The 27,926-nt window shown below is 43.6% G+C and overlaps 1 protein-coding gene across 2 annotated transcripts in view; it reads left to right on the top strand.

Annotated features, from left to right (window-relative positions):
- Positions 1-27,926, top strand: part of GGA3 (golgi associated, gamma adaptin ear containing, ARF binding protein 3) — a 93,090-nt gene that overhangs the window by 18,291 nt on the left and 46,873 nt on the right. For both annotated transcript variants that reach the window (XM_073608145.1, XM_073608144.1), the window contains exons 3-7: positions 1,509-1,584; positions 10,613-10,711; positions 13,380-13,503; positions 26,533-26,636; positions 26,722-26,802. In XM_073608145.1, the coding sequence (XP_073464246.1) occupies positions 1,509-1,584; positions 10,613-10,711; positions 13,380-13,503; positions 26,533-26,636; positions 26,722-26,802 (484 nt within the window). The remainder of the gene's footprint in view (positions 1-1,508; positions 1,585-10,612; positions 10,712-13,379; positions 13,504-26,532; positions 26,637-26,721; positions 26,803-27,926) is intronic.

The following is a 27,926-nucleotide window of genomic DNA, read 5'->3' as shown; positions in this document are numbered from 1 at the left end:
AAGGAAGGGTGACCCCTGGAAGTTGCACATCTATGGTGTCCTGCTGCTGAATGGAGTGGCAACCTCAGCCTGGACTCCGACCAGGCCACGCCACTAATGCGTTTCACTCCGCCCCTGGAGCTTAGTCACGGGGACTAATGACTAAGCTCCAGGGGCTGAGTGAAACGCGTTGGCTGCGTGGCCTGGTCGGAGTCCAGGCTGAGGTTGCCACTCCATTCATTGCAGCAGGACACCATAGACGTGCGACTTCCAGGGGTCACCCTTTCTTTCTTGAACGTTTGCAGGAGCCAGTACAGGCTCCATCCCCTGTCAGCACTCTAGTAGCAGCTGCGAATGTCTACATACCCCCTCCCTATCAAACCTGAGCGGCCCACACACTTTTCTCAGGTCATTTGTATCATAATTTGTATTTATTATGCAGGATACGCTACTCTACTCATCCTCTGCACATAAAAGAGTGTCATTAGCATTCCCCACTTGGGCCTTGAATCTCAGACAGTTCCTGCTGAACCAGCCGAGATTCAAATCATTAATGGGCAGGCAGAATGTACCAAGTTGATCGATCGGAGCAGCTTCAGAAAAGGTATGTATAGCGATTTCTTCTTTACAGGGCTAGATAGGTTAGTGTTAGAATGGGGACATGTTGATGGGGACACGAGCCTCTTCCCCTCAATCCTGGCTGGTGGTTGTGGGGGTCTGCAGGTGGGGGGCTTATCACAATCTGGAAGCCCCCTTTAACAAGGGTGTGTGCTTTTGGGCCCCCAAAGCACCCCCCTATGTTAAGAGCATGTGGCCTGGTGAGGTTTGAGGGGGGGAGGGTGCTCCCTTGTCCCCTCCTTTCCTGACCTGCCAGGCTGCATGCTCGGATAAGGGTCTGGTAGGGATTTTATTGTTAAGGGGGGCTTCCAGATTCCGATAAGCCCCCAGCCCACAGACCCCCACAACCACCGCCCAGGGATGAGGCCCTTGTCCAACATGGGGACAAGGTGCTTTAAGTGGGGGGCGCCTAAAAGCACCCACCCCCCATGTTTAGGGCATGTGGCCTGGTATGGCCACATACCAGGCCATCTACTAGTAGCTGTTAGTGGAAAATGAAAAAGGAAAAGACCTCCATTCTGCTAAGGATAGTAAGTGATACTGAGCAGGTGGGATGGCTTATCGCCTCTAGGGGGCAGCCTTCAGTTTTCTAAGTGCCGCATGTTCTTTTCTCCTGTAGATGGAGCTCAAACTCTGGGTTCATCTCAAGCTGTGTGCCTCAATGGACATTAGAAAAACACGGTTTTAAAAACATTGGTAACTCCTATTGTAATCCTTAGTAATCAATCAGAGTTTAGTTCATTGTAATCAAATAATGATGAAAATGATAAAATCTAATTGTTTGCAAGAGGCTACTGTAATTTACACTGCCTTCCTTAATCATGATACTGTTATAATATATTGATGGTTTTTGCTGGATTTGTGACTGGTAGAGTTTTGCTTTTGCATTGACCAGTGTTTCCTATTGCTAGGCCACAGATTGCTGTCAGACTGTTGGCTCACAAAATCCAATCGCCACAAGAATGGGAAGCTATGCAGGCACTCACAGTAAGTCCTGCATTTTGTTGTGTCAGTCAAAAACTGTTAGTGTCCACTGCATGAGGAAATAAAGTTTCACAATTTGTGTTGATAATTGATGGGGGTTTAACATACGGGTGTAAGTACATTGCAAGGATTTAGCTATAGAGAAATCATTTATTTTATTAGGATTAAAGTAAAACTGGCATGTATGAAGGGTTATCTGCTGACCTTCTTGGTAGAAAATGCTAGTTGCTTGCAGTGTTAATTTTGTCGTTGGAAATATTTTTGTCTACTAAATTAACACTATTTTAGTCGACTAAAATACGGCTCAAACAATTTGGATGACTAAATTACGACTAAAACTAAAATGGCACAGTCATTGCGGATTTTGGAGTTGCGGGCTATTTCTTTTGTTGACTACTATATGTCTAAAGCTAAATTGAAATCAGTACATTTTAGTTGACTAAAATCTAATGGGTTTTGTTTAGGGATGCACCGAATGGGTTTTTTGGTACAGGAGATGGTCAGAGACTGCAGACATGGTACAAGAGATGGTCAGAGACTGCAGACATAGTACAGGAGATGGTCAGAGACTGCAGACATGGTACAGGAGATGGTCAGAGACTGCAGACATAGTACAGGAGATGGTCAGAGACTGCAGACATGGTACAGGAGCTGGTCAGAGACTGCAGACATGGTACAGGAGATGATCAGAAACTGCAGACATAGTACAGGAGATGATCAGAGACTGCAGACATAGTACAGGAGATGATGGGAGACTGGGGACATGGTACAGGAGATGGTCAGACTGCAGACATGGTACAGGAGATGGTCAGAGACTGAGAAGATGGTACAGGAGATGGTCAGAGACTGGGGACATGGTACAGGAGATGGTTAGAGACTGGGGACATGGTCAGAGAGTCAGAGACTGCGGATATGATACAAGAGATCAATCCAACCTCACCAGTGCCTGTCAGATGCAGCCATCCAGTGTCCCCGGTAGTGCAGTCTGTGTCCCCAGTAGTGCAGCCTGTGTCCCCAGTAGTGCAGTCTGTGTCCCCAGTAGTGCAGCCTGTGTCCCCAGTAGTGCAGCCAGTGTCCCCAGTAGTGCAGTCAGTGTCCCCATTGCAGCTAGTGTCCCCATTGCAGCCAGTGTCCCCAGTAGTGCAGCCTGTGTCCCCAGTAGTGCAGCCTGTGTCCCCAGTAGTGCAGCCAGTGTCCCCAGTAGTGCAGCCTGTGTCCCCAGTAGTGCAGCCTGTGTCCCCAGTAGTGCAGCCTGTGTCCCCAGTAGTGCAGCCAGTGTCCCCATTGCAGCCAGTGTCCCCAGTAGTGCAGCCAGTGTCCCCATTGCAGCCAGTGTCCCCATTGCAGCCTGTGTCCCCATTGCAGCCAGTGAAGGGAGAGGAGAGTCGCCGCCTGTTTGATTACAGGGCCGGGAACATCACAGCTTTCATTTCAATAGCTGTGTGTTCCCCGCTGCGCGCCGTCACATACAGCCCCTCCCCTTTGTCTGGGTACTTTGATAGACAGATCACCCCTCCCATTGGAACAGGTGATCTGTCTATCAAAGTGCCCAGACAAGGGGGAGGGGCTGTATGTGACAACGCGCAGCGGGGAACACACAGCTATTGAAATGAAAGCTGTGATGTTCCTGGCGCTGTAATCAAACAGGCGGCGGCTCTCCTCTGTTCTATGATAGGAAGCCCCCCTGATAGGCGGCACCAGGGGCGGGGGCGGAGCCCCACCCCATTCGGTATCGGCAAAAATTCTCTTTCGGCTTTTTGCTGAAATTTCGGTGCATCCCTAGTTTTGTTAAATTGTAATGCATTATTTTAAAGAGTATGTAATGAGTTTAGGAATTCTAGAGAAATGCTTAAATAAGGCATTACAATTTAACCTGTTCCCGTCCGACCTACATTGCCAGGAGGCCGCAATAGACGTCCTCCACTTTGCCTGTGCCCTGTGATCACCGAGTCAATGAGACTCGGGTGATCACAGATCGGAGTAAGGATCTCGGCCCCTTACCACGTGATAAGCTGTCAGCCAATGATAGCTGATCATGTGATGTAAACAGAAGATCGGTAAACCGTTTTTTTTTCATCTCACGCTGACAGCCAATCACCAGTTTCTGTGTAAGGGACATTGGTCCCAAAGAGGAAGAGGCACAGCCGCCTCATCTGTGCCCACCAGTGCCGCCTGCCAGTGCCCACACTGTGCATATCAGTGCCCACCAGTGTATATCAGTGCCAACTATCAATGCCCACGAGTGCCACCTATCAATGCCCACCAGTGGTGCCAATCAGTGCCTCATCAATGCTGCCTATCAGTGTCACCTACCAGTGCCCATCACTTGTCCATCACTGCCACCTATCAGTGCCGCCTATTAGTGCCCTTCAGTGATACCTATTAATGCCCTTCAGTGCCGCCCATCAGTGCCACCTCTTAGTGCCCACCAGTGCAGCCTATCAGTGCCCATCAGTGCAGCCTCATCAGCATACATCAATGAAGGAGAAAAATAAACTGTTTGCAAAATTTTATAACAAATATAAAACTGTTTTATATTTTTTTTCAAAATTTTCGGTCTTTTCATTTTTTTAACAAAAAAGAGAAAACCCAGAGGTGATCAAATACCACCAAAAGAAAGCTCTATTTGTGGGAAAAAAATGATAAAAATTTCATTTGGGTACAGTGTAGCATGACCGCGCAATTGTCATTCAAAGTGCGACAGCGCTGAAAGCTGAAAATTGGTCTGGGCAGGAGGGGGGTTTAAGTGCCCAGTAAGCAAGTGGTTAACTAAACCCATTAGAGTTTAGTTGACTAAAATGAACTGGAGATTTTAGTCGACTAAAATACGACTAAAACAATTCAGATGACTTAATGACGACTAAAACTGCATTTTAGTCAAAAGACTAAAACGAAATCGAAATTTGACGTCAAAATTAACACTGGTTGCTTGGCTATTATGCTGTTAGATTTTTTTACTTGCATACTTGTTCCAGGTCACTGACTCTAAGTATTAATGTTAAAGAGGCTTGTCAAAAAGAATTAAAAGTCAGCAGGTACAAAAACTGTAGCTTCTGACTTTATATTAGGACACTTACCTGTCCACGAATCCAGCGGTGTCTTCACCCAAGCCAATTTTTCAATCGGCTTGGGTGCTGCCCACTGCCATTTCAGGTAAGGGAAATCGTCAGTGAAGCCTTGCGGCTTCACAGACGGTTCCCTACTGCTTTGTTAATGGCCCGGCGGTGGGGAAAGCAGGAGGAGGCCGAACTTCTAGATGACTTTACTGCGGCGAAGTCACCCAGAAGTGGAAGCCGGTACCTGTCAAAACCAGGTACCCACTCCCCCCCGAAAGGTGCCAAATATGGTAGCGGGGGGGTTGGCAAATAAGCGGAGCTGCCCCTTTTGGATGGAGTTCCACTTTAATGCAGTTATTATGGCTCCCAGGCAACTATAATTTTCAAAAGAAAATATTAGTAATGGCAGCCTCTGTTTTTTTTTTTTCCCCATGACAAGTTTCCTTTATACCGAAATTCATATTACTTTCTTATATGTTACTAATTCATGAAATTCATGAGTTGTCTGATTGCACATACACTGATCAGCCATAACATTATGACCAGTGACAGGTAAAGTGAATAACATGAATTATCTTCTTACAATCGCATCTGAAAGTGGGTGAGATATATTAAGCAGGAAGTAAACATGCTGTCCCTGAAGTTGATGTGTTGATAGCAGAAAAAATGGGCAAGTGTAATGCCCCATACACACGGTCGGATTTTTCGACGGAAAATGTGTGATAGGACCTTGTTGTCAGAAATTCCGACCGTGTGTGGGCTCCATCACACATTTTCCATCGGATTTTCCGACACACAAAGTTTGAGAGCAGGATATAAAATTTTCCGACAACAAAATCCGTTGTCGGAAATTCCGATCGTGTGTACACAAATCCGACGGACAAAGTGCCACGCATGCTCAGAATAAATAAAGAGATGAAAGCTATTGGCCACTGCCCCGTTTATAGTCCCGACGTACGTGTTTTACGTCACCGCGTTTAGAACGATCGGATTTTCCGACAACTTTGTATGACCATGTGTATGCAAGACAAGTTTGAGCCAACATCCGTCGGAAAAAATCCTAGGATTTTGTTGTCGGAATGTCCGAACAAAGTCCGACCGTGTGTACGGGGCATTAGGATTTGAGCGACTTTGACAAGGGTCAAATTTTAGTGGCTAGATGACTGGGTCAGAGCATCTCCAAAACTGAAGCTCTGGTGGAATGTTCCCGGTCTACAGTGGTCAGGACCTACCAAAACTGGAAGGAAGGAAAATCAGCGACAGGGTTATTGGCAGTTAAAATATAATTAAAGGCAACATTTTTTTTTTGTGTTGGATAGAGTGAAAAGGGATTAGAATGCTTGTGAGTTTGCATTGCTGTCTGTGCCCCCCGTTAAGGGGATTCACCCTCTATATTTGTCCTGTTTACCATTATTATTGAAAGTGAACATAAGGCCCCTTTTACAGGAGCTTTCCGATCAGGTCCTGTCATTTTTCAGGCGGTCCTGATCGGATCCTCCATTCACCCCTATGGAGCGGCGGATGTCATTGGTGACATGTCCGCTGACATCAGCCGCTATCTGATCCTGTCTGCCAAATCCAGGCGAATGGTGGTCCTATTTTCCATCCGTCTGGCAGATCGGATCGGATATGATTGGGCAAAAGCGGACATGCGGTCCATTTTCACTCAATTTCCCCATAGAGGAGAGCGGGACTCTGTCCATCTCCGCTCTGCACAGTGAGCGGAGAAGGACCTGTCATCCGCCTGCTCAGCGTGGATCAGCAGGGCAATCCCCGGCTGAGTAAGCGGAGTCCGTCCACTGGAGGTGCCCATGTGAAAGGGCAACAAAAATCCTAAATTTTGGGTTGTCCCCAGGAAAGTAATAAAGGGCAAATGTTCCAATGGGGGACACTAGTTCTGATGACCTGGGGTCCCCAAAGAATTCCCTTAATTTGCAGGGATCTTTTTCTCACTTCCCGTTTGGCTATGGAACAGGAAGTGAAGGGAAATCTCAGCAATGGGAGACAGATGGGGAAAACAAATCTGATAGGGGTTATAACCCTCCCTGACTTTATCCAAAATAGTTATACTTTAAAGGTAATTTATGCATGTGGGGAGCAAAGGCTGTCCTGTGTAGCCAGATCCAATAGAAGAGTTGCTATAGCTCCTATTGTTGAAAAAGTTAATGCTGTTTAGAAAATATAGACAGGTGTCAGAACACAGTGCATTGCAGTGTGTTGTGTATGGGGTTGCATAGCCGCAGACCTGTCAAGGTGCTCATGCTAAGCCGTGTCCATAGCCAAAAGCTCCTACAATAGGCCTGTGAGCATCAGGATTGGACCATGGAGCAATGGAAGAAGGTGGCCTGATCTGATGAATTTAAGAATGATTTGAAGAACACAACAAGTTTGAGGTGTTTAAAAAGCGCAACAAGTTTAACTACTTCCAGCCCAAGGACGTCATATGAGTGGAGATATCTGAATGATGCCTACAGCTACAGGCATGATTCAGATATCATCTTTTACAGCTGGCGATTCCCTTTACCATAAGAACAATCATAGCGGCATTTCAGCCAATTGAGCGTTCTTACAGGCAGCTGGAGGGGACATCCCCTCCTGCCGCCCTCCGGTGCTTCTCCGGGCTCGCCCGTGCGATTAGCGAACCAAAGAAAGAATCCGCTGCTGCCGGACATTGATCATAGAGATTTCTGGTGACCAGTCATCTCTATGACCTTCAGAGGCCTGGGCGCGACGTTATGACGTCACATCTGGCTGGCGGAAGTAAGCAAAGCCGATAACTCGGCTGGAAAGAAAGAGATTGTCCTTTTTTTTTTTTATCTCAATCCTTTCTTATAGACCCCACATCTCTCCATAAAGAAGACCTGTCACGCACCATTCCTATTACAAGGGATATTTACATTCCTTGAACTAGGAATAAAAGTGATCAAAAACATGTAAAGAGAAAGTGTAAAAAAAAAAAAAATAATTTTAAGTAAAATAAACAATAAAAAAAATATTTAAAGCGCCCCGTGTGCTTGTGCGCAGAAGCAACCGCACATGTAAGTCGCACCCGCATATGCCGCACCTGGAATATGCTGTCTAGTTCTGGGCACCTGTCCTCAGGAAGGATGTGCTGGAAATGGAGTGAGTACAAAGAAGGGCAACAAAGCTAATAAAGGGTCTGGAGGATCTTAGTTATGAGGAAAGGTTGCGAGCACTGAACTTATTCTCGCTGGAGAAGAGACGCTTGAGAGGGGATATGATTTCAATATACAAATACCGTACTGGTGACCCTACAATAGAAATAAAACTTTTTCGCAGAAGAGAGTTTAACAAGACTCGTGGCCACCCATTAAAATTAGAAGAAAAGAGGTTTAACCTTAAACTACGTAGAGGGTTCTTTACTGTAAGAGCGGCAAGGATGTGGAATTCCCTTCCACAGGCAGTGGTCTCAGCGGGGAGCATCGATAGTTTCAAGAATCTATTAGATAAGCACCTAAATGAACGCAACATACAGGGATATACAATGTAATACTGACACATAATCACACATAGGTTGCACTTGATGGACTTGTGTCTTTTTTCAACCTCACCTACTATGCAACTATGTAAACGGCGTTCAAATTACACATGTGAGGTATCGCCGCGATCTTAGAGCGAGAGCAATAATCTTAGCCTAAGACCTCCTCTGTAACTCTAAATAGGTAACCTGTAAAAAATGTTAAAGCGTCGCCTATGGAGATTTTTAAAGCGGGAGTCCCGCGAAAATTTTTTTTTTAGATGTCAGCAGCTGCAAATACTGCAGCTGCTGACTTTTAAAATAAGGTCACTCACCTGTCCCGGGGTCCAGCGATGTCGACACCCGAGACCGAACCGTCCCTCGATCCTCGGGTGCTGCCGCCGCCATTCTCAGTGAGGGAATCAGGAAGTGAAGCGTTGCGGCTTCACTTCCCGATTCCCTACTGCGCATGCGCGAGTCGCGCTGCGCTTTCTCAATGGTCCCCGCTATCTCCTGGGACCTGTGTCTTTCCCAGGAGACAGCCGGGGAGTGCGGGAGGAGCCGTGACTCCCATGGGAGTCTATTCCCGGAAGTGGGTGCAGATACCTGTCTTAGACAGGTATCTGTACCCCCTCCCCCCTGAAAGGTGCCAACTGTGACACCGGAGGGGTTGAGGAATCCAATGAGCGGAAGTTCCACTTTTGGGTGGAACTCCGCTTTAAGTACCAAAGTTTGGCACCATTCCACAAATGTGCGCAATTTTAAAGCATGACATGTTAGGTATCTATTTACTCTGCGAAACATCATCTTTCACATTATACAAGAAAATTGGGCTAACTTTACTGTCTAAGCAGTTTATTGATAAACACAGTTCAGATGTAACCTCTTTAACCCCCTTCATGACTGCGAGTAAAACAAATCTTAAAGTGGTAAAAACCCAGTGGTGATTGAATACCACCAAAAGAAAGCTCTGTCTGTCTAAAAAATGATAAAAGTTTCATATGGGTACAGTGTAGCAAGACCGCGCAATTGTCATTTAAAGTGTGACAGCGCTGAAAGCTGAAAATTGTCCTGGGCAAGAAGGGGGTGAAAGTGCCCTGTATTGAAATGGTTATAGAGCATATCTTATGTATGGTGCCTGTTTGTAATTATTTCTATTCATAATAATTTCAATTAGGCGGAAGAGTTTTGTTTAAGCTAGATATCGTAACAGGCTGTACTTCATCATCTCTGCCACTTGATGGCATACTATGAAACTAAATTGCATTTGTTACATGCATCCCTTTTTAATACTGCATTTTATTTCTACATTTTTAAATCTATTTTTTATGTATTACAATACACATTTTAATGCAAATTTTGGAATAACAACTTATGTTTTAAAGATGTTTTTAATAATTTTTTAATCATATATTTTTGTATTGCATAATGGAATTGAATATGTTTCAGTAATGCAGGGGTCAATGATCATGTGGGATTAGTTCATGTTTCTATATAATGGTGTATGAGTAGAAGCTTTGTCCTAACTGAAAGAATATTTTTTGCATTTTGGTGTGCAGTATTCCTCTTGCATGTACAAGTGTAAGGCTGGCCATACACTGAGGAATTTCGATCAGTGGGGGGTCCTGTCTGACATTCTTCATTTGAAAAATTGAATGGGTAAACAATTGTCAAACAGCGCCTGCACCTGACTGTTTAGATATTCTGACAGCTGGTGGTGCAGGCTGTCAGAATACAGTAGCTACAATGGGAGATTACTCTATATGCACTGTTTAGTGTGGATGGAGATATCTGTTTGATTTCTTTTGGTGAGCCCACAGGCTGAATGAAAGAAATCTATGGGTGCATGGCCAACTTAAGTTTTAGCTGTTTGTCAGACATCTATCTGGAAATAGGTGTACGACCATATGACAGTTTAAAGGATAGAGGGAGCCAGATCAGGAGTAGATAGGAAGATCTGGGAATTATTATCTGCATGATTGCGGTAATGGAGGCCAGACAGAGAGATGGAGGCCAAAGACTGAGCTTTAAGGATCTTCAACAGAGAGAGAGGTGTGACAGACTGGGTCAGTAAGTCAAAGTATTGAAGACAAAGTATGACCTCCTACCAGGACATCTGCTCAGGCCTAAGCTGCCATTTGGCAAGCCTTAACACTGTAATGTGAGTAGGCAGAAGTCAACCCTGTGTAAGCTCTAACACCACCTGACATGGAACTTACACAGGGTTTGGACTTATGGCTCTGATTGGGATAGCTGGGAGCACAGGGATGCTATGTATCAGTAGGTGAGGGGTTGCTCTTACAAGAGAATATGTCACTTTGCCCTGAATGAGTCTGGGCAAAGTATGCTACATAGATAGCATTAACAAATAGCTCCATGCGGACAGTGCCACAGATGTTATGAAGCATGTGCAAATTTTCTACATTTTCTCATTGTGTTAGTCCATGTACAGCTTATGACAGTACACAGATATGTTTACCAGAATGTTTATCTTAAGGTGCTGGAGGCATGTATGAAGAACTGTGGGAGAAGATTCCATGGTGAGGTTGGGAAATTTCGCTTCTTGAATGAGTTAATTAAAGTTGTGTCTCCAAAGGTGAGTTCAATAAAATAGATTCTGCCATGGTTATGATTTATACACTCACCGACCACTTTATTAGGTACACCTTCATTCTTCGTGGCATAGAATCAACAAGGTGTTGGAAACATTGCTCAGAGATTTTGGTCCATATTGATATGATAGCATCACACAGTTGCTGCAGATTTGTCGGCTGCACTTCCAAGATGCCAATTTCCTGTTCCACCGCATCCCAAAGGTGCTCTTTTGGATTGAGTTCTGGTGACTGTGGAGACCATTTGAGTACAGTGACCTCATTGTCCAGTGGTGAGATCATTTGAGCTTTGTGACATGGCGCATTATCCTGCTGGAAGTAGCCACCAGAAGATGGGTACACTGTAGTCATAAAGGGATGGACATGGTCAGCAACAATACTCAAGTAGGCCATGGCGTTTAAACGATGCTCAGTTGTTACTAAGGGGCCCAAAGTGTGCCAAGAAAATATCCACCACATCATTGCACCACCACCACCACCAGCCTGAACCGTTGATACAAGGCAGGATGCATCCATGCTTTCATGTTGTTTACACCAAATTCTGACCCTACCATCTGAATGTCGTAGCTGAAATTGAGACTCATCAGACCAGGCAACATTTTTCCAATCTTCTATTGACTAATTTTGGTGAGCCTGTGTGAATTTTAGCCTCAGTTTCCTGTTCTTAGCTGACAGGAGTGGCACCCAGTGTGGTCTTCTGCTGCTGTAGCCCATCTACTTCATTCATTTTACTAAAAACTGCTTATTAATAGTCAGCCACTACAAAAACTGTGACTTTTAATTTTCACTTAAGAGACTGGAGCTCCTCTTTTAAACTTAAATGTAATCACTATGTCAAAGCTGACAAATCATAGTGGAGACTGAGGCTGTCAGTGACAGCAAGTTAATATACAAATTACAGGTGTCAAGGGGTTAGAGCCTCTTCACTGTAGGAAATAAAATCCATTGCTGTGTGTGTTTTAAAGGCAGGCCCGATTTGACCACCCAATGTTTTCTATGGTGTGGCAGATGTCAGAGGATCTGTTCCACTAAAAACAGACGGATGGGGATTTGTTCCTCATCCATCCGGCAGATCGGATCAGATGAAAATTGGATGGAATTGGACAGGCAGTCCGTTTCCATCCGACTGCCCCATAGAAAACAGTGGGCTGTGTCCACTTTACATAGTGGACAAAAAAAATCAGGAGAATAAATTCTCCTGCTCCTGACGATCGCAGCAATACCACATATGTGTATGTTGTTTGTACCCGTAGTACAGCCCAGAAACAATGGTGAGCATTTTGCTTTTTGTTTTTTTTTGTCCTACCTAAAACACACTGACATTGACACTGATACTAATTAAAAAAATAAATAAATCCTACCCAAAATATACTGACACTGGCCCTTACTTGATTCAACCACTAACCCTGGCACTGACCTAGATTAAACCTTGATCTAGGTATTTTGTATTTATTTTTTATTTATTATTTTACACACACTTTTCTCTTTGCAAGGAAAGAGTGAGATACAATGTATCTTTCTCTCCTCTGTTCACAGAGAGAGAAACACAGCGGCAGGCTTCACAGTGACTGATCACCATGGTAGCCAATCAGAGGCTACACAGTGATCAGGTGACCTAAAATCGGTGTTCCAGATTTTGGTACGGGCCCCGGGGTTCTCGTGAAATCCCGGTCTTTGTGCTGGAAGCACGCTGCGCAGCACGCTCCCAGCACAATAGGAGATACGCATATATTCAGCCCCACGGAAACAAGCCCACTTAATATAAATGTGCAATAATAATGATACAGATTGTAAGCATATATTCCACGCATTTAAATCAAGAAACGTGCATAAGGAAAACGTTCATAAAGTTCTTTATTTAGATCTTTGTATGATACAGTTAATCTGCTGTGTATGTTTAAATATTTTGGTACAGTATGGTCATGTGATGTGCTTGGTCCCCTTCAGTCTTCTTACGACAGGATCAGTCCTCCATAATGATGGTGTGAGGTTGTCAGCGCCACTCTTTGCTTTAAAGCCAGGTTCACATCTCTGTGGTATGTTTTTCTGCATCATGTTTTTTTGCACGTTCTAGATGCGTTTTTAGGTGCACTGTCAATAAACTCTATTAGAACTCACGTTTTCAGTGCAGTGCATTCTAATAGAGTTTAATGGCAGTGCACCTGAAAACGTGGCTAAAGCATGCGCATAAACATGACCTGGAAAAAACGCACCGCACAGATGTGCCTTGCCTAATACACTTGAATGAAGGGATCTGTGATGCCGATGAGACCCAACATTCACAATAGAGTTCTCAGTCTTTCAGGTTGACTGACACTGGGCATCAAACTACCTGGAAGACTGAGGACATCTTGTGGCCAAGAAGAGGTACTGGGGAACAGTTCCAAAATAAAGATGAGTATTGCAACCAAAGATTCTTTTTCGTTAACACTGCCTGTGGGACTATTTAATAAAATAATAAATTAGCTTGGAATTGGGCTTTAGACACAGCCCTGCAGTTGTAAAGGGCTGGACAGTTCTTTCATTATGATAAAATGTCAGTGTTTGGCCATTGATCTATAGTTTACTGGTTTCTCTGTGTTCATTATACACAGCCACAGATATGAAAAAAGTATCTGAGATTAGTCTTCCTAACCTGGTTTCTTATTTCAGTACTTGGGAGACAGAGTGTCGGAGAAAGTGAAGAGCAAAGTGGTGGGCCTTTTGTATAGTTGGACAGTGGCTCTTCCTGAAGAGAACAAAATAAAGGATGCCTATCAGATGCTGAAAAGGCAAGGTATAGTTTTCAGCTTGCTATGTAACATGGTGTAGAAAACAGCAAGTTGCAGTAATCTACAGCAGCCAATCACAGACCAGCTTTCATTCATCTGACAAATCTAGACCACCTAAACTTGATTTTTAATTTGTTGTTCTAATTTACTTGATGCCTGTTCTTTGTTGGATCTCTAGATAATAAATTATATAACTGATGCTGACAATAGTGGCTATTCTGAGGACATTGAAATAAAGAAAATATAATATTCTTACCGCCCATATACAAATATTAGAAGCCTGTGATGACCCACCTATATAATTAAGGTCTAAAATCTGTGTCTGCAGCTTAGATTGCAGTAAGCATAGTTTTAACAGTTTCTCTGTGATAGATACTAAAGGAGCTTAGGCACACATAAGGTCTAGTACACATGGGCCTTTGTGTTCAGTTAAAGTGATTGTAAAGGCTATGTTTTTTATTATTTTATGTTTAGTAAAATTAAAAAAAGATATAGTTACCTGCTCAATGCATCTCCTTACCTCCTCTTCTGGATTCCCCTGCCAGTGCTGTCCGCTTCTCCCTCCTTGGGGGTGCCCCCAACATGTGGGTGCGCTCCCAACAGGGCTGTATATGTCCATAAACACACACAGTGGGATTCGGCCATACCGGCCAGGATTTGACTAACAGCTGCAGGAGCCAATGGCTCCCGCTGCTCTCAATCTGTGCTGTGATAATAGGAACACAGACCAGTGCTGCTGCAGACAGACACAGGGCTGGATTAAGAGAGGACTCAGGTAAGTGTATAGGGTGGGGGGGAACAGGTATTGGAAGATTTTTTTACGTTAATGCAGAAAATACTTTAAGGTAAAAACCTTCTGAGTTTATAACCACGTTAAATCCCTAATAATGCAAAGTAACAGGTTTGCTTACCATTCTCTCATTGTATCACTAGCCAGCATTGCAAAATGAAATGAAGTAACTATTTTACTAATATATTTAGCTTAAAGTAGAACTATAACCAAAGGTTTTTTTTTACATTTTGGATTGAGCAAGGAAGAGTTATAACCCCTTTTAGGTTTTTGCAACATCTGTGTCCCATTGCGGAGAATTCCCTTCACCTCCTGTCCCATAGCCAACAGGAAGTGAGAGGAAATCTCTGAAAATTAAGGGAATTTTTGGGGGACCACCAGATCACCAGAACTAGTGTCCCAATTGGAAGATTTCCCCTTTATTTCTTTTCTGGGGACAACCCAAAGTGTGGGGTTTTCTTTTACTGTCACCTTCAATGATAATAGTATACTGGACAAATAAAGGGTGAATCTCCCTAACGGGAAAAACTGACAAGCGTTCGAATCCCTCTGCATTCTAACCAAAGACAAAAAAAAGTTTTTATACTTTAATTATTTTCTTTAATTTTCCAACCTTGGTGAGATAATTGAGATGCTATAATTAGAGATTATTTTCTAGAATTGCTATAACGATGTATAGATTGTTAGTACAATCATGTAATACTCTCTGCATGAGTAAGCTATGTACATTTACTGATGGAAACCTTGGCAGATGTGAACTGTCATTACAAGATATTTAGTAGGGTGAAACATTATGTCTGATTTTCCTTGGAATGCTATTGATACCAGTTGGGTCTGTGTTGTGCTGGTTTACAGACATTAATATGGAGCTTGTTTTCCATGCACTAAACAATGGAAGTGCATTACACTTACCAAAGGGTCATCTAAGTGCCCAATCATTTGTTGTTTCTAGTCATTTAGATACCCCCTTGTTGTGTATGGCATCTTTCTTGTGTATTAACTAGATCCTGAGTTTGGGTGTAGGAGATATGTCTTAAAAACTTCAACAAAATTCCTGGGGTGTATCTCTAATCCCTTCTTGCCTGGCTTCAGCTCACAGTACTCTATTGGTAGCAAATTACAGCTGTAAAAATATCAGCTAAGACTCGGGCCCCTTTCACATGGGCGTTCCTTATGTCTGTTTCTTTATCGTACATCATGGGACACAGAGCCATAGTTATTAACTTAATGGGTATATAGGCACCTTCAGGTGATGGATACTGGTATACCCAATACAGGAAGTTCACTCCCTATATAACCCCCTCCTCCTTCCAGGAGTACCTCAGTTTTTTCACCAGTGTCTAATAGGGGTGCAACGGATCAAAAAACTCACGGTTCGGATCGTTCCTTGGATCAGGAGTCACGGTCATTTTCGGATCAACAAAAAAAATCTCCCCCACTGTAATATCCACGTCATCTCCTCCACTGTAATATCCACGTCATCTCCCCCACTGTAATATCCGCAATCTCCACCACTGTAATAATATATTATCAGAGTATTGGCAGAGTATTGCAGAGTATTGGCAGAGTATTGGCTGAGTATTGCAGGGTATTGGCAGAATATTGGCAGAGTATGGCAGGGTATTGGCAGGTATTGGCAAAGTATTGCAGAGTATTAGCAGGGTATTGCAGAGTATTGCAGAGTATTGGCAGGGTATTGGCAGGGTATTGCAGAGTATTGGCAGGGTATTGCAGAGTATTGGCAGAGTATTGGCAGGGTATTGGCAGGGTATTGGCAGAGTATTGGCAGAGTATTGGCAGAGTATTGGCAGAGTATTGGCAGAGTATTAGCAGAGTATTGCAGAGTATTGGCAGGGTATTGCAGAGTATTGGCAGGGTATTGCAGAGTATTGGCAGGGTATTGCAGAGTATTGGCAGGGTATTGCAGAGTATTGGTAGGGCATTGCAGAGTATTGGCACGGTATGGCAGAGTATTGGCACTGCTGCCATCTGATTTCTCTCCTATCCACTGTACAGATCAATACACAGAGGGGAGAGAGGAACCAGGGTCATGACATGACGCCGGTTTGTTTACAAGTGATCGCTCCGTCATTTGACGGAGCGATCATGTGGTAAACGTCCGCCGGGTGTACCAAGATGGTTGCCGCTCCGGAGCTAGGCCGAAGCCGCGGCCTTTCCTAAGTCCAAGGCGGCAGCGCGCTCCGCGGAGAGCATGTGTGCCGATCCGAACAGGCTGAACCGTTCGGATCACGGATCGGTGACGATCCGTTGCACCCCTAGTGTCTAAGGTGTTGGTCACGAGTGAAGATGTGCTCTGAAGAGCTCCAAAGCTGGAGGGATCCCTGCTGGATTTAAACAGCTTCCATAGACCGGAACAATCCAAAGTGCCACTGAGGCCAAGGTGGATGGTACCCGGGCCTCGCATAAGAAGAACGAGGTTTGCCTCTCTTTGTAGGCCCAGGACCCAGGACTTTTTTGGTCATGTTACATTACCTAAAGTTTTTTTTCTGAAGGGTGCTATACAGGTCCAAGGGAGTGGAACCCCTATAATAGGTACCCGGTCCTTGAAGGTTTGCTAACGCAGCCCGCCGTGATGGGTGAAGTTTGGATCTGTCTGTTACAGCAGTATCCTGCAGCGAGGAAAAGGTAAGGGAAGAAGTCCCAGTTAAACAGCACATGTGTGGTCTCAGCAAGCCAGGGGGGATCCTCATCCAGAACATTTCCCCCTGGTGGATGGGAGGTACAACTGTATCTTGTACTCCCCCCACCCTCGGGAGGTGCAGCGGCGGCAACGGCTTTCATATATTGGATTTTTTCCTTTTTCCTCACAGAACTTTTTTAAACTAAGCTCAAGGAGCGTATCAAATGCCCGCCTGCGTGTGCGTGGACTAGGGCTAGTTATACAGAGGGGAGGACGTGTGTGATTGACGGAGGGGGCGTGGCTTAAGGGTGTGGCTAAGGCGCGGCGCCGTGTGCAGCCGCTGAGGACAAGAGACAGACGCTCACAGCTAACAGTAAGGGATGCAGGCATTTCCAGTACAGGAAATAACATTTATAACAACACTAAAGCTGAACTTTATTAGCATTGTCTTTTGCTAGACTATTTTGCTCAGCGAGTTGTGCATTTACTTAGTGCCTCTGCTTTTTGTGCTCAGCACTATGGCTCCCAAAAAAGACACCACAAAGGTACCAAAAATTCCACCCCCAGGCGCTGGGAACTCCAGTCATACCTCCACACTGTCATCCTCGCCTGAGATACCAGATATGGCAAGCCAGGGATAAGTCATTGGGACCAATTGGTGGTGCAACTGCTTCTCGCATTTCAGCCCCTGTATACGTGACTGAAGATGCATTTTCCTCCACCCTGCAGGGCCTAGAAGGAACATTAGCGACTTTAATCGCATCCTCTATCCAAAAGGATAGAAAGTGTGTTAGATCCCCCTCCCCCACCTCAGACCCCTTACCAAGGGAACAGTGGATAGAGAATGAGGTGTTACCCTCAGTGATCAGGAAGAAAGACAAACCGATTACTCATCTGCGGAGGAAACAACGGTAGATGACTCTAGCAGAGTCAGCTGATAGTTCTGTTTCTTCTTTAGGTTCCTTAAAACCTTCACAACCTTTTCATGCGTTTCCTATACATGCATTATTAGAAAAGCTTATTTATGCCGAATGGGATCACCCAGATAAGCATTTTCTCCCTCCAAAGAGATTCACAGCACTCTATCCCATGGAGGAGCAATTCACCAAAAGATGGAAGGTACAAGCAGTTAAAGGGGTTGTAAAGTTATTTTTTTTTTTTTTTTTTAAATAACAAACATGTTATACTTACCTTCACTGTGCAGCTCGTTCTGCACAGAGTGGCCCCGAACCTGGTCTTCTGGGGTCCCTCGGCGGCTGTTTCAGCTCCTCCCCGCAAGCATTTACCACCTTCATGCGAGCTCCCTCGCACGGTGGTGAGTGCTTGCGGGCTCGCTCCCGTGATACAGCCGGCGGCTATACCGCTCGCTGTATCACTCGGCCCCGCCCCCCGGCGCGCCGCGTCATCGGATGTGATTGACAGCAGCGCGAGCCAATGGCTGCGCTGCTTTCAATCCATCCACTGCAGCCAATCAGCGACCAGGCTGAGCTGCAATGAAGCTGACGAGGACGAGGAGCGAAGATTCGAGGCGTCAGGTAAGTAAAACGGGGGGCCTGGGGGCGGCGGTACTGTCAAAAGTTTTTTCACCTTAATGCATAGAATGCATTAAGGTGAAAAAATTTTTACCTTTACAACCCCTTTAACGCTGCAATTTCCAGTGTGAATAATAGTCTAACTGGTCCAGTAGACAATGCACAAGTGCTTAAATATCCAACTGATAAAAGATTGGAATTTCTGTTAAAATCCTCTTTTTCTTTGGCAGGTGCGGTTACACAGCCTGCAGTTGCGGCAATAGGCATCTGTCAATCACTAAAGGACCAGTTTAGACAGGCCCTTAAAGAGGTCCCTGCACAACAGGCCCGCGATTTGGCCGAACTACCAAGGGCGCTATGTTTTGCCATAGACACCAGGCGTCCTGCCTTGCGCTTGTGCTAGTACACATGTATAGGACCCTGTGGTTAAAAAATTGGTCAGCCGAAGCACCTTGCAAATGGCTTATGACTAGTTTCCTTTTTCATGGGGATCGACTATTTGGGGAGAATTTGGACAAATACATCCAAACGATTTCTAGTGGGAGGAGTACTCTTTTGGCCCAGGCACAGAAGAAGACCTGGGGCTGGAAATCTACAAAGCAGAATACTAAAGCATCATTATGAAGAGGCGCCCCCCCCCCCCTCCCCCTCGCCAGAGTGGGGGGGAAGACTTCTGCAATACCCAGAAGTCTGGCAAGAGGAAATTCAGGACAGATGGGTCATCTCCACAGTGTCTCTAGGATACAAACTAGAATTTCGAGAGTTTACACGGTCTCGTTTTCTGAGATCAAACATTCCCAAAGATCCAGAGAAAAGGCAATCTCTGTTTCGGGCATTAGAACGATTACTGGCTCAAGGGGTGATTATACAGATCCCCACAGAAGAGCAAGGTTTGAGATTTTATTGAAACCTCTTTATGGTACCAAAACCAAATGGAGATGTCAGATCCATTCTAGATCTAAAGAATCTAAATCAGTTCATGAAGATCTGCTCCTTTCACATGGAGTCGATCAGGTCAGTAGTTTCTATCCTACAAGGAGGAGAACTTCTGACGTCTATCGACATCAGGGATGCATATCTACATGTCCCTATATTTCCCGCTCACCAAAAGTTTCGTGGTTCGAAGTAGTACAGCAGCATTTTCAGTTTGTAGCCTTACCCTTCGGGCTAGCTACAGCACCCCGGGTGTTCACAAAAGTGCTGGCCCCACCTCTAGCCAGGTTAAGGGCACAGAGCATAACAGTTTTGGTGTACCTAGACGATCTGTTGCTAATAGACCAGTCGGTGGCTCAGTTAGAGCAAAGCTTATGCATTACAACCAGCTACCTGGAAAATCTGGGTTGGATTCTCAACCTAGAGAAATCTTCCTTAAAACCACTAAAAAGGCTGGAGTACTTGGGTCTGATCATAGACACAGCCCTGAAAAAGGTGTTCCTGTCTCAGGAAAAAATCATCTCCATAAGGGAGCTAGTGCGGATTGTCAGGTCGAAAGGAGATCCCTCCATTCGCCTTTGCATGAGGTTGTTAGGAAAGATGGTGGCTTCATTTGAAGCTGTCCCCTATGCCCAGTTCCCAGAATGTTGCAAAACAGTATCCTGTCTGCTTGGATTCAAGCTTTAGACTTGCCAGTGCGACTGTCCCCAAGGGTGTCACAAAGCTTCAGTTGGTGGTTACTAACCCAGAATCTGCTGAAGGGAAAATCTTTCAGACCAGTTATCTGGAAAGTGGTAATGACAGATGCCAGCCTTTTAGGCTGGGGAGCAGCATTAGAGAAGACAACTGTCAAAGGACAGTGGTCAAGAACCGAAAGAGCCTTGTCCATCAATATCCAAGAGATTCGGGCAATGCGTCTGGCTCTGAAGGCCTGGACTTTCAGGTTACGGGATTGTCCTGTCAGGATCCAATCCGGCAATGCCACAGCTGTGGCCTATATCAATCACCAAGAGGGCACCAAGAGTCTTACAGCGCAGACAAAGGTGAACCATATTCTAACTTGGGCAGAAAGAAATGTTCCGTGCCTATTGGCAGCCTTCATTCCGGGAATAGAGAATTGGCAGGCAGACTACTTAAGTCGCCAGAAGTTATTCCCAGGGGAATGGTCTCTTCACCCCGACATTTTTCGGGCTGTTTGTCAAAGATGGGGGAATCTGGACATAGATCTTCTAGCATCAAGATTCAACATGAAGTTAGTCAACTTTGTGTCCAGGACAAGGGATCCATTCGCATGCGGAACAGATGTGTTGGTGACTCCGTGGGATCAGTTTTTACTGATCTATGCATTTCCCTCTATTCAGTTGCTGCCTCAACTTCTTTGCAGGATCAAGCTGGAAAGAAAGCCGGTATTTCTGGTAGCACCAGCATGGCCCAGAAGGTCGTGGTATGCAGAAATCGTAAAGATGGCAGTGAAGGAATCATGGTCCCTTCCACTACGGCCAGACTAGCTTTCACAGGGGCCAATATTCCATCCTACCTTATGAATGCTAAATTTAAAGGCTTGGCTATTGAAACCTACTTTCTGAAGAAACGTGGGCTTCCGGGTCAGTTATCTCTACTTTGATTAATGCAAGGAAGCCAGCTACTATATATTATAGCGTCTGGAGGGCTTATGTTTCCTGGTGCGAATCCAAGGGTTGGCACCCTTGGAGATATATCATAGGCAGAATTCTTGCTTTTCTACAATTAGGGGTGGAGATGAAGTTGGCCTTGAGTACTATTAAGGGCCAAGTCTCAGCTTTATCAGTCTTATTTCAAAGACCGCTTGTGTCACATTCTTTAGTCCAGGGTGATGCGGATTAATCCACCAGTTAAATCACCTTTGAACCCTTGGGACTTGAACTTAGTTTTGTCAGTGTTACAAAAACAGCCATTTGAACCGATACGGCATATTCCCTTAGTCCTTCTGACAAAGAAGCTGGTGTTCTTGGTTGCTATATCCTCAGCAAGGAGGGTTTCGGAATTGGCTGCTCCTTCTTGTAAAGAGCCATACTTGATTATTCGTGAGGACAGAGTGATGTTGCTCCCTTGTCCAGATTTTTTGCCAAAAGTGGTCTCAGGTTTTCACCTGAACCAAGATATTGTCGTTTTTTCCAAAACCATGTTCCAGGGAAGAAAAGTCACTACATTGTCTTTATGTGGTGAGAGTAGTGAAAGTCTATTTAAAGACAACTGCTCAGATTTGGAAGACTGATGTCTTATTTGTACTGCCAGAGGGTCCAAGAAAGGACAGGCAGCGTCGAAATCCACTGTGGCTAAGTGGATTCGGCAAGTTATAATTCAGACTTATGATTTAAGGGGTAAGATTCCACCTTTACCAGGTTGGTTAGTGCTTCTTGGGCATTGCGTCACCAGGCCTTCATGGCTTATATCTGTAAGGCCGCAATTTGGTCTTCAGTACATACATTCACCAAATTTTATCAGGTAGATGTAAGAAGGTATGAGGATATCGCCTTTGGGCGCAGTGTGCTGCAGACAGCAGTATAGGTCCTCAAGTCTGGGGGTACCCTACAGGTTGTCTCTCCCTCCCCTCAAATAGCATTGCTATGCGACGTCCCATTAAGTTAATAACTATGGCTCTGTGTCCCATGATGTACGATAAATAAAAAAAGATTTTTTATAACAGCTTACCTGTAAAATCTTTTTCTTGGAGTACATCATGGGACACAGATGGGGTTTAGATATATTGCTTTGCTACAAAAACTGAGGTACTCCTGGTAGGAGGAGGGGTTATATAGGGAGTGAACTTCCTGTATTGGGTATACCAGTGTCCATCACCTGAAGGTGCCTATATACCCATTAAGTTAATAACTATGGCTCTGTGTCCCATGATGTACTCCAAGAAAAGGGTTTTACAGGTAAGCTGTTATAAAAATCCTATTTTTTCATCCGTCGGTTGACAGATGAAAAATGGACAGCAGTGCATTCCTATAGGCAAACAGATGTAAACAGATGATCATCCCTTTACAGCCGTATCCATCCACAGCCATTTTTTTAAACAGATCAAAGCCCTATTTTTGTTCCATTGAAAAAACGGAGCATTGAAAAAGGTTTAAAAAAACAATTAATAACAGCATGGGAAGTGTGTGAACAGTTTAAAATATCATCGTCCCTGTTAGGGGAAACATAGGATGTATAAAATGAAGGGTGACAGGGGAGGGGGGGGGGGAGGAGACGGAGGGGTGGGATAATTTTTTCTTTTTTCTTTCGTGGTTGTTGGAATATATGGTGTTTGTATGGGGTAAATATGGAGAGGGGTGTTATGAATGGATGAGAGAATGTAGATTATTGGCCATGGATTTAACACAATGATAAAGTTAGTCAATAGATGGCCAGGATCAAACTTATGAATATAGGTATAAGTGAATTGTATGTTAATATACTGTTAGATAAGAACAGTTGTGTAAATGTTGGATAATAATAAATGTAAAAATGTTTTTTATAAATAAAGATATTTTAAAAAAAGAAAAAACAGAGCAGAGGATAAACGGACAAACGGTCAGTTTTTGCATCCATTTTTGCATTGGTTGTTAGGAGCCGGCACCCACCTCATCTCTGCTGTCAGGGGGGATTCCTGCTAACAACAGAAAGTGAACAGTGTGCGGTGTGTACTGCATACAAGGAGAGAGGCAGGAGAGGAGAAGAGTAGTGTATACAGTGAGGGGGCAGTGTGCACAGACAGGCCCTCTCACTTGCCGATGCTGACTGTCATTGCCGGCTTTAAATATAATTGCTGGCTCTTTTTTTTTCTTTCCTTTATAGCGCTGGAGAAGGAGCTGTCATTTGGCATCGCCACTGAAGTAAACAAAAGAGGTGGGGTCATGGGTGATGTCACCTGGTGACTTTGCCCCTTTGTTTACTTTAGTGGCGTGCAAATAATAGCTCCTTCTCCTGTAGGGGCTTTTAAAACATTGCCTATGGAAAATATAGGGTATTTACGTTTTTTCGCTGTTTCACGGGTGCACGCAATTTTAATGCTTGACAGGTTGGTTATCTATTTACTCAGTGCAGCATCTTTTATATTTTACCCCCCCAAAAAATTGGTAAATTATTGTGTTTGTGTGCCCCAAAATTAACTAGTGTATTTTTTACTGAAATTTAGCATTTTATAAACCGTTGTGCTAATATCATGTGACATAAAAAATTGGGACTACCACAAATGTATTCTCTAGGGTGTCCGCTTTCAGGAAATTTATAACGTTTAGGGATTTTAAGTAACCTTCAGGCCTAAAATTTTTTTTTAATCATGTAAGCCAAAAAATTTTAAACATTGAAAAAATGGCTCCAAGACTCAAGTGGTTAAAGACTCCAGCTAGTGGATGTAAGTAAAAACTGATGAAATACTGATGAAAAACGGATGTATACTGTTGAAAATCTGATGTAAACTGATCAGTTTTTTTCTTTGAAAAAACGTGATTGAAGTGATAAAGCAGACGGAACGCCACTGTGAAAGGGGCCTTGCTCTGTATCACAGGAGTGGTTGCAGCAGCTCCTGTGTGAGGCTCCATTCACACCTGAACGTACTGGAATCGCAGCAAAACACGGGACGCGTTTGTGATGCCATTGTTTCTTCGCTTAGGTGTGAATGGAGCCTTAAATGATACTCCTAGAAATCAGAGACGTCTGTGTCTAGAATTGTCATAAAAAAATGCAATCTAACCAGATTACTGCTAGACGAGCTGCGCTTTAGCGCTAAGGCATGGGCGGCCCTAGTGTGAAAGGGGTCTTAAACTTTTAAGCCCTTGCTGATTTATTTTTTGCTATTTTTTATTTATTTTTTTTTTTGCCTTTTCATTTTCATAGTTACATAGTTACATAGGTTGAAAAAAGACACAATTTCATTTAGTTCAACCAAAAAATAACAATCCCATATACACAATTTGCATTATGTAAAAAAAAGCAGCAACTTGTTAGGAAAGCCTTTCTTTTTTAAAACTCTTTAATTTTGTTTTTCAGTGAAAAATGTGTAGAAAGCATACAAATGATATGACATATTGTCATCAAAAGGCATGCAGACCAAGGATGTAAAAAGCTAACTGACAGTCTACTGACTGGACTGGTACCAGCTGATTGGAGAAAAGCCAATGTAGCACCAATATTTAAAAAAGGGCCAAAATACATCCCTGGGAATTACAGACCAGTTAGCCTAACATCAATAGTATGCAAGCTCTTGGAGGGGATGATAAGGGACTATAAACAGGATTTTAGCAATGAAAACAGTATCATTAACAGTAATCAGCATGGATTCATGAAGAATCGTTCTTGCCAAACCAGTCTAATTAACCTTCTATGAGGAGGTGAGTTGCCATCTAGATAATGGAAGGCCCATAGACTTGGTGTATCTGGATTTTGCAAAAGCATTTGACACAGTTCCCCTTAAACGTTTACTGTACAAAATAAGGTCTGTTGGCATGGACCATAAGGTGAGTACATGGATTGAAAACTGGCTACAAGGGCGAGTTCAGAGGGTGGTGATAAATGGGAAAAACTCTAAATGGTCAGGGGTGGGAAGTGGGGTCCCCCAGGGTTCTGTGCTGGGACCAATCCTATTTAATCTGTTCATAAACAACATGGAGGATGGGGTAAACAGCTCAATCTCTGTATTTGCAGACAATACTAAGCTAAGCAGGGCAATAACTTCTTCGCAGGATGTGGAAACCTTGCAAGAAGATCTGAACAAATTAATGGGGTGGGCAACTACATGGCAAATGAGGTTTAATGTAGAAAAATGTAAAATAATGCATTTGGGTGGCAAAAAATATGAATGTAATCTATACACTGGGGGGAGAACCTCTGGGGGAATCTAGGATGGAAAAGGACCTGGGGGTCCTAGTAGATGACAGGCTCAGAAATGGCATGCAATGCCAAGCTGCTGCTAACAAAGCACATAGAATATTGGCATGCATTAAGAAGGGGATTAACTCCAGAGAAAAAATGATAATTCTCCCGCTCTACAAGACTCTGGTCCGGCCACACCTGGAGCATGCTGTCCAGTTCTGGGCACCAGTCCTCAGGAAGGATGTACTGGAAATGGATTGAGTACAGAGAAGGGCAACAAAGCTAATAAAGGGTCTGGAGGATGTTCGTTATGAGGAAAGGTTGCGAGCACTGAACTTATTCTCTCTGGAGAAGAGACGCTTGAGAGGGGATATGATTTCAATTTACAAATACCGTACTGGTGACCCCACAATAGGCATAAAAGTTTTTCGCGGAAGGGAGTTCAATAAAAAAAGTGGCCACTCATTAAAATTAGAAGAAAAGAGGTTTAAACTTAAACTGCATAGAGGGTTCTTTACTGTAAGAGCGGCAAGGATGTGGAATTTCCTTCCACAGGCGGTGGTCTCAGCGGGGGGGGCATTGATGGTTTTAAAAAACTATTAGATAAGCACCTGAACGACCGCAACATACAGGGATATACAATGTAATACTGACATAATCACACACGTAGATTGGACTTGATGGACTTGTGTCTTTTTTCAACCTCACCTACTATGTAACTAACAGAGATTGCTTAGATTGCTTAACAGTAAATATCTTCACAGTAAGCCATCTCTTTATAAGAGAAAAATTACAAATAACCAATCAAAATGGGGGGGTACTTGTTGGGGAAAAGGGGGTAGGATGAGAAGATGAAAAGGGTGGGGAAATGGAAGCTATTTTGTATAATATTTTCACAGTGCTTTGTACCTCAAACATAATTTTTTATTAATAATATTAGGACAGATTATAGAATAAAATGTGCACTTTTTCTTTTTACAGTAACACTATTTTTATTTTTTTTTTTAATTTTTAGTTTTTTTATCTATACATTGCATAGAAAATAAAATCTTTTTCACAAGACAGTACTGGCAAAAGAAAGCCTGTCTTTAAAAATATGTTGTATGTATGGATTGTTGAAACCATAGGCTCGAAATGTGAATAAATATAATTTGTTAAATCTGGCCACCAGTATAGGTTATGCCCCAAATTCACATACACTAATCTGCACATTAGTAAAAAAAAGAAAAAAAACACTTTGAATTTTACCTAGCTTTAAACTGATGTTTCAGCTGTATTCCACTTTGGTTCCCTATGCCAGGTATTGTTCTGTCAGACCCAGTAATCCCAGTGGACCACACTTTGATCCCATCACCTCCAGTCCGCCCTAAAAATCCAATTTTTGATGATGATGAGAGATCTAAGGTAATAAAAAGTTTTTGTGTGTATTTTTTCCCCTTTTTTCTTTTTCTGATTTTCTTAACACAGTATGTTTATATTGCTATTTCAGTTGTTGGCCAGATTGCTGAAAAGTAAGAATCCAGATGACCTGCAGGAAGCCAACAAGTTGATTAAATCTATGGTAAAAGAGGTGAGTGAACACCTACTGGTCCATCAGTAAGACATTGCCCACACAATTATATAGCATGTATGAAAGTAGCAAAAATTATGTGTTACATTGAAGTCTAGCAGTGAATCTCAATCTCAGTCCTCAAGTACCCCCAACAGGCCATGTTTTGGGAATTTCTCTTAGATAAAATAGCTGTCCAAAATACCAAACCATTGATTCTGATTTAACCACTTCAGCCCCAGAAGGATTTACCCCTTCCTGACCAAAGAACTTTTTGCGATACGGCACTGCGTCACTTTAACTGACAATTGCGCGGTCGTGCGACGTTGCACCCAAAGAAAATTGACGTCCTTTTTTTCTCACAAATAGAGCTTTCTTTTGGTGGTATTTGTTCACCTCTGCAGTTTTTATTTTTTGCGCTATAAACAAAAAAAGGGACAATTTTGAAAAAAAAGCAATTTTTTTTTTACTTTTTGCTATAATAAATATCCCCCAAAAATATATAAAAAAACAAATTTCTTCCTCAGTTTAGGCCCATGTATTCTTCTACATAATTTTGGTAAAAAAAAAAAATGCAATAAGCGTATATTGATTGGTTTACGCAAAATTTATAGCGTCTACAAAATAGGGGATAGATTTATGGCATTTTTATTATTAATTTTTTTTTTTATTAGTAACGACGGCGATCTGCTATTTTTATCGTGACTGCGACATGTGCGGCGGACACATTGGACTCTTTTGACACTATTTTGGGACCATTGACATTTATACAGCGATCAGTGCTATAAAAATGCACTGATTAACTGTGTAAATGACACTAGCAGGGAAGGGGTTTAACACTAGGGGGCGATCAAGGGGTTAACTGTGTTCCTCTCACTGTGTTTTAAATGTAGGGGTGATGGGCTCACTAGAACATGACAGAGATCACTGCTCCCGATGACAGGGAGCAGTAGATCCCTGTCATGTTGTTAGGCAGAACAGGGAAATGCCTTGTTTACATAGGCATATCCCCGTTCTGCCTCTCCGTGTCACGATCACATGCTCACGCGGCGGGCGCGTGCCCCGCCGGCAGCACATGCGCACCTACTAGCCCGCGATTTTAAGGGGACGTACAGGTATGCCCATTTGCGTAGCCGTGCCATTGT

Source organism: Aquarana catesbeiana, linkage group LG12 (genome assembly GCF_042186555.1).
Source record: "Aquarana catesbeiana isolate 2022-GZ linkage group LG12, ASM4218655v1, whole genome shotgun sequence".
Lineage (NCBI taxonomy): Eukaryota > Metazoa > Chordata > Amphibia > Anura > Ranidae > Aquarana > Aquarana catesbeiana.
Note: the sequence above shows the minus strand (reverse complement) of the source record. Positions and strands in the feature narration are given on the sequence as shown.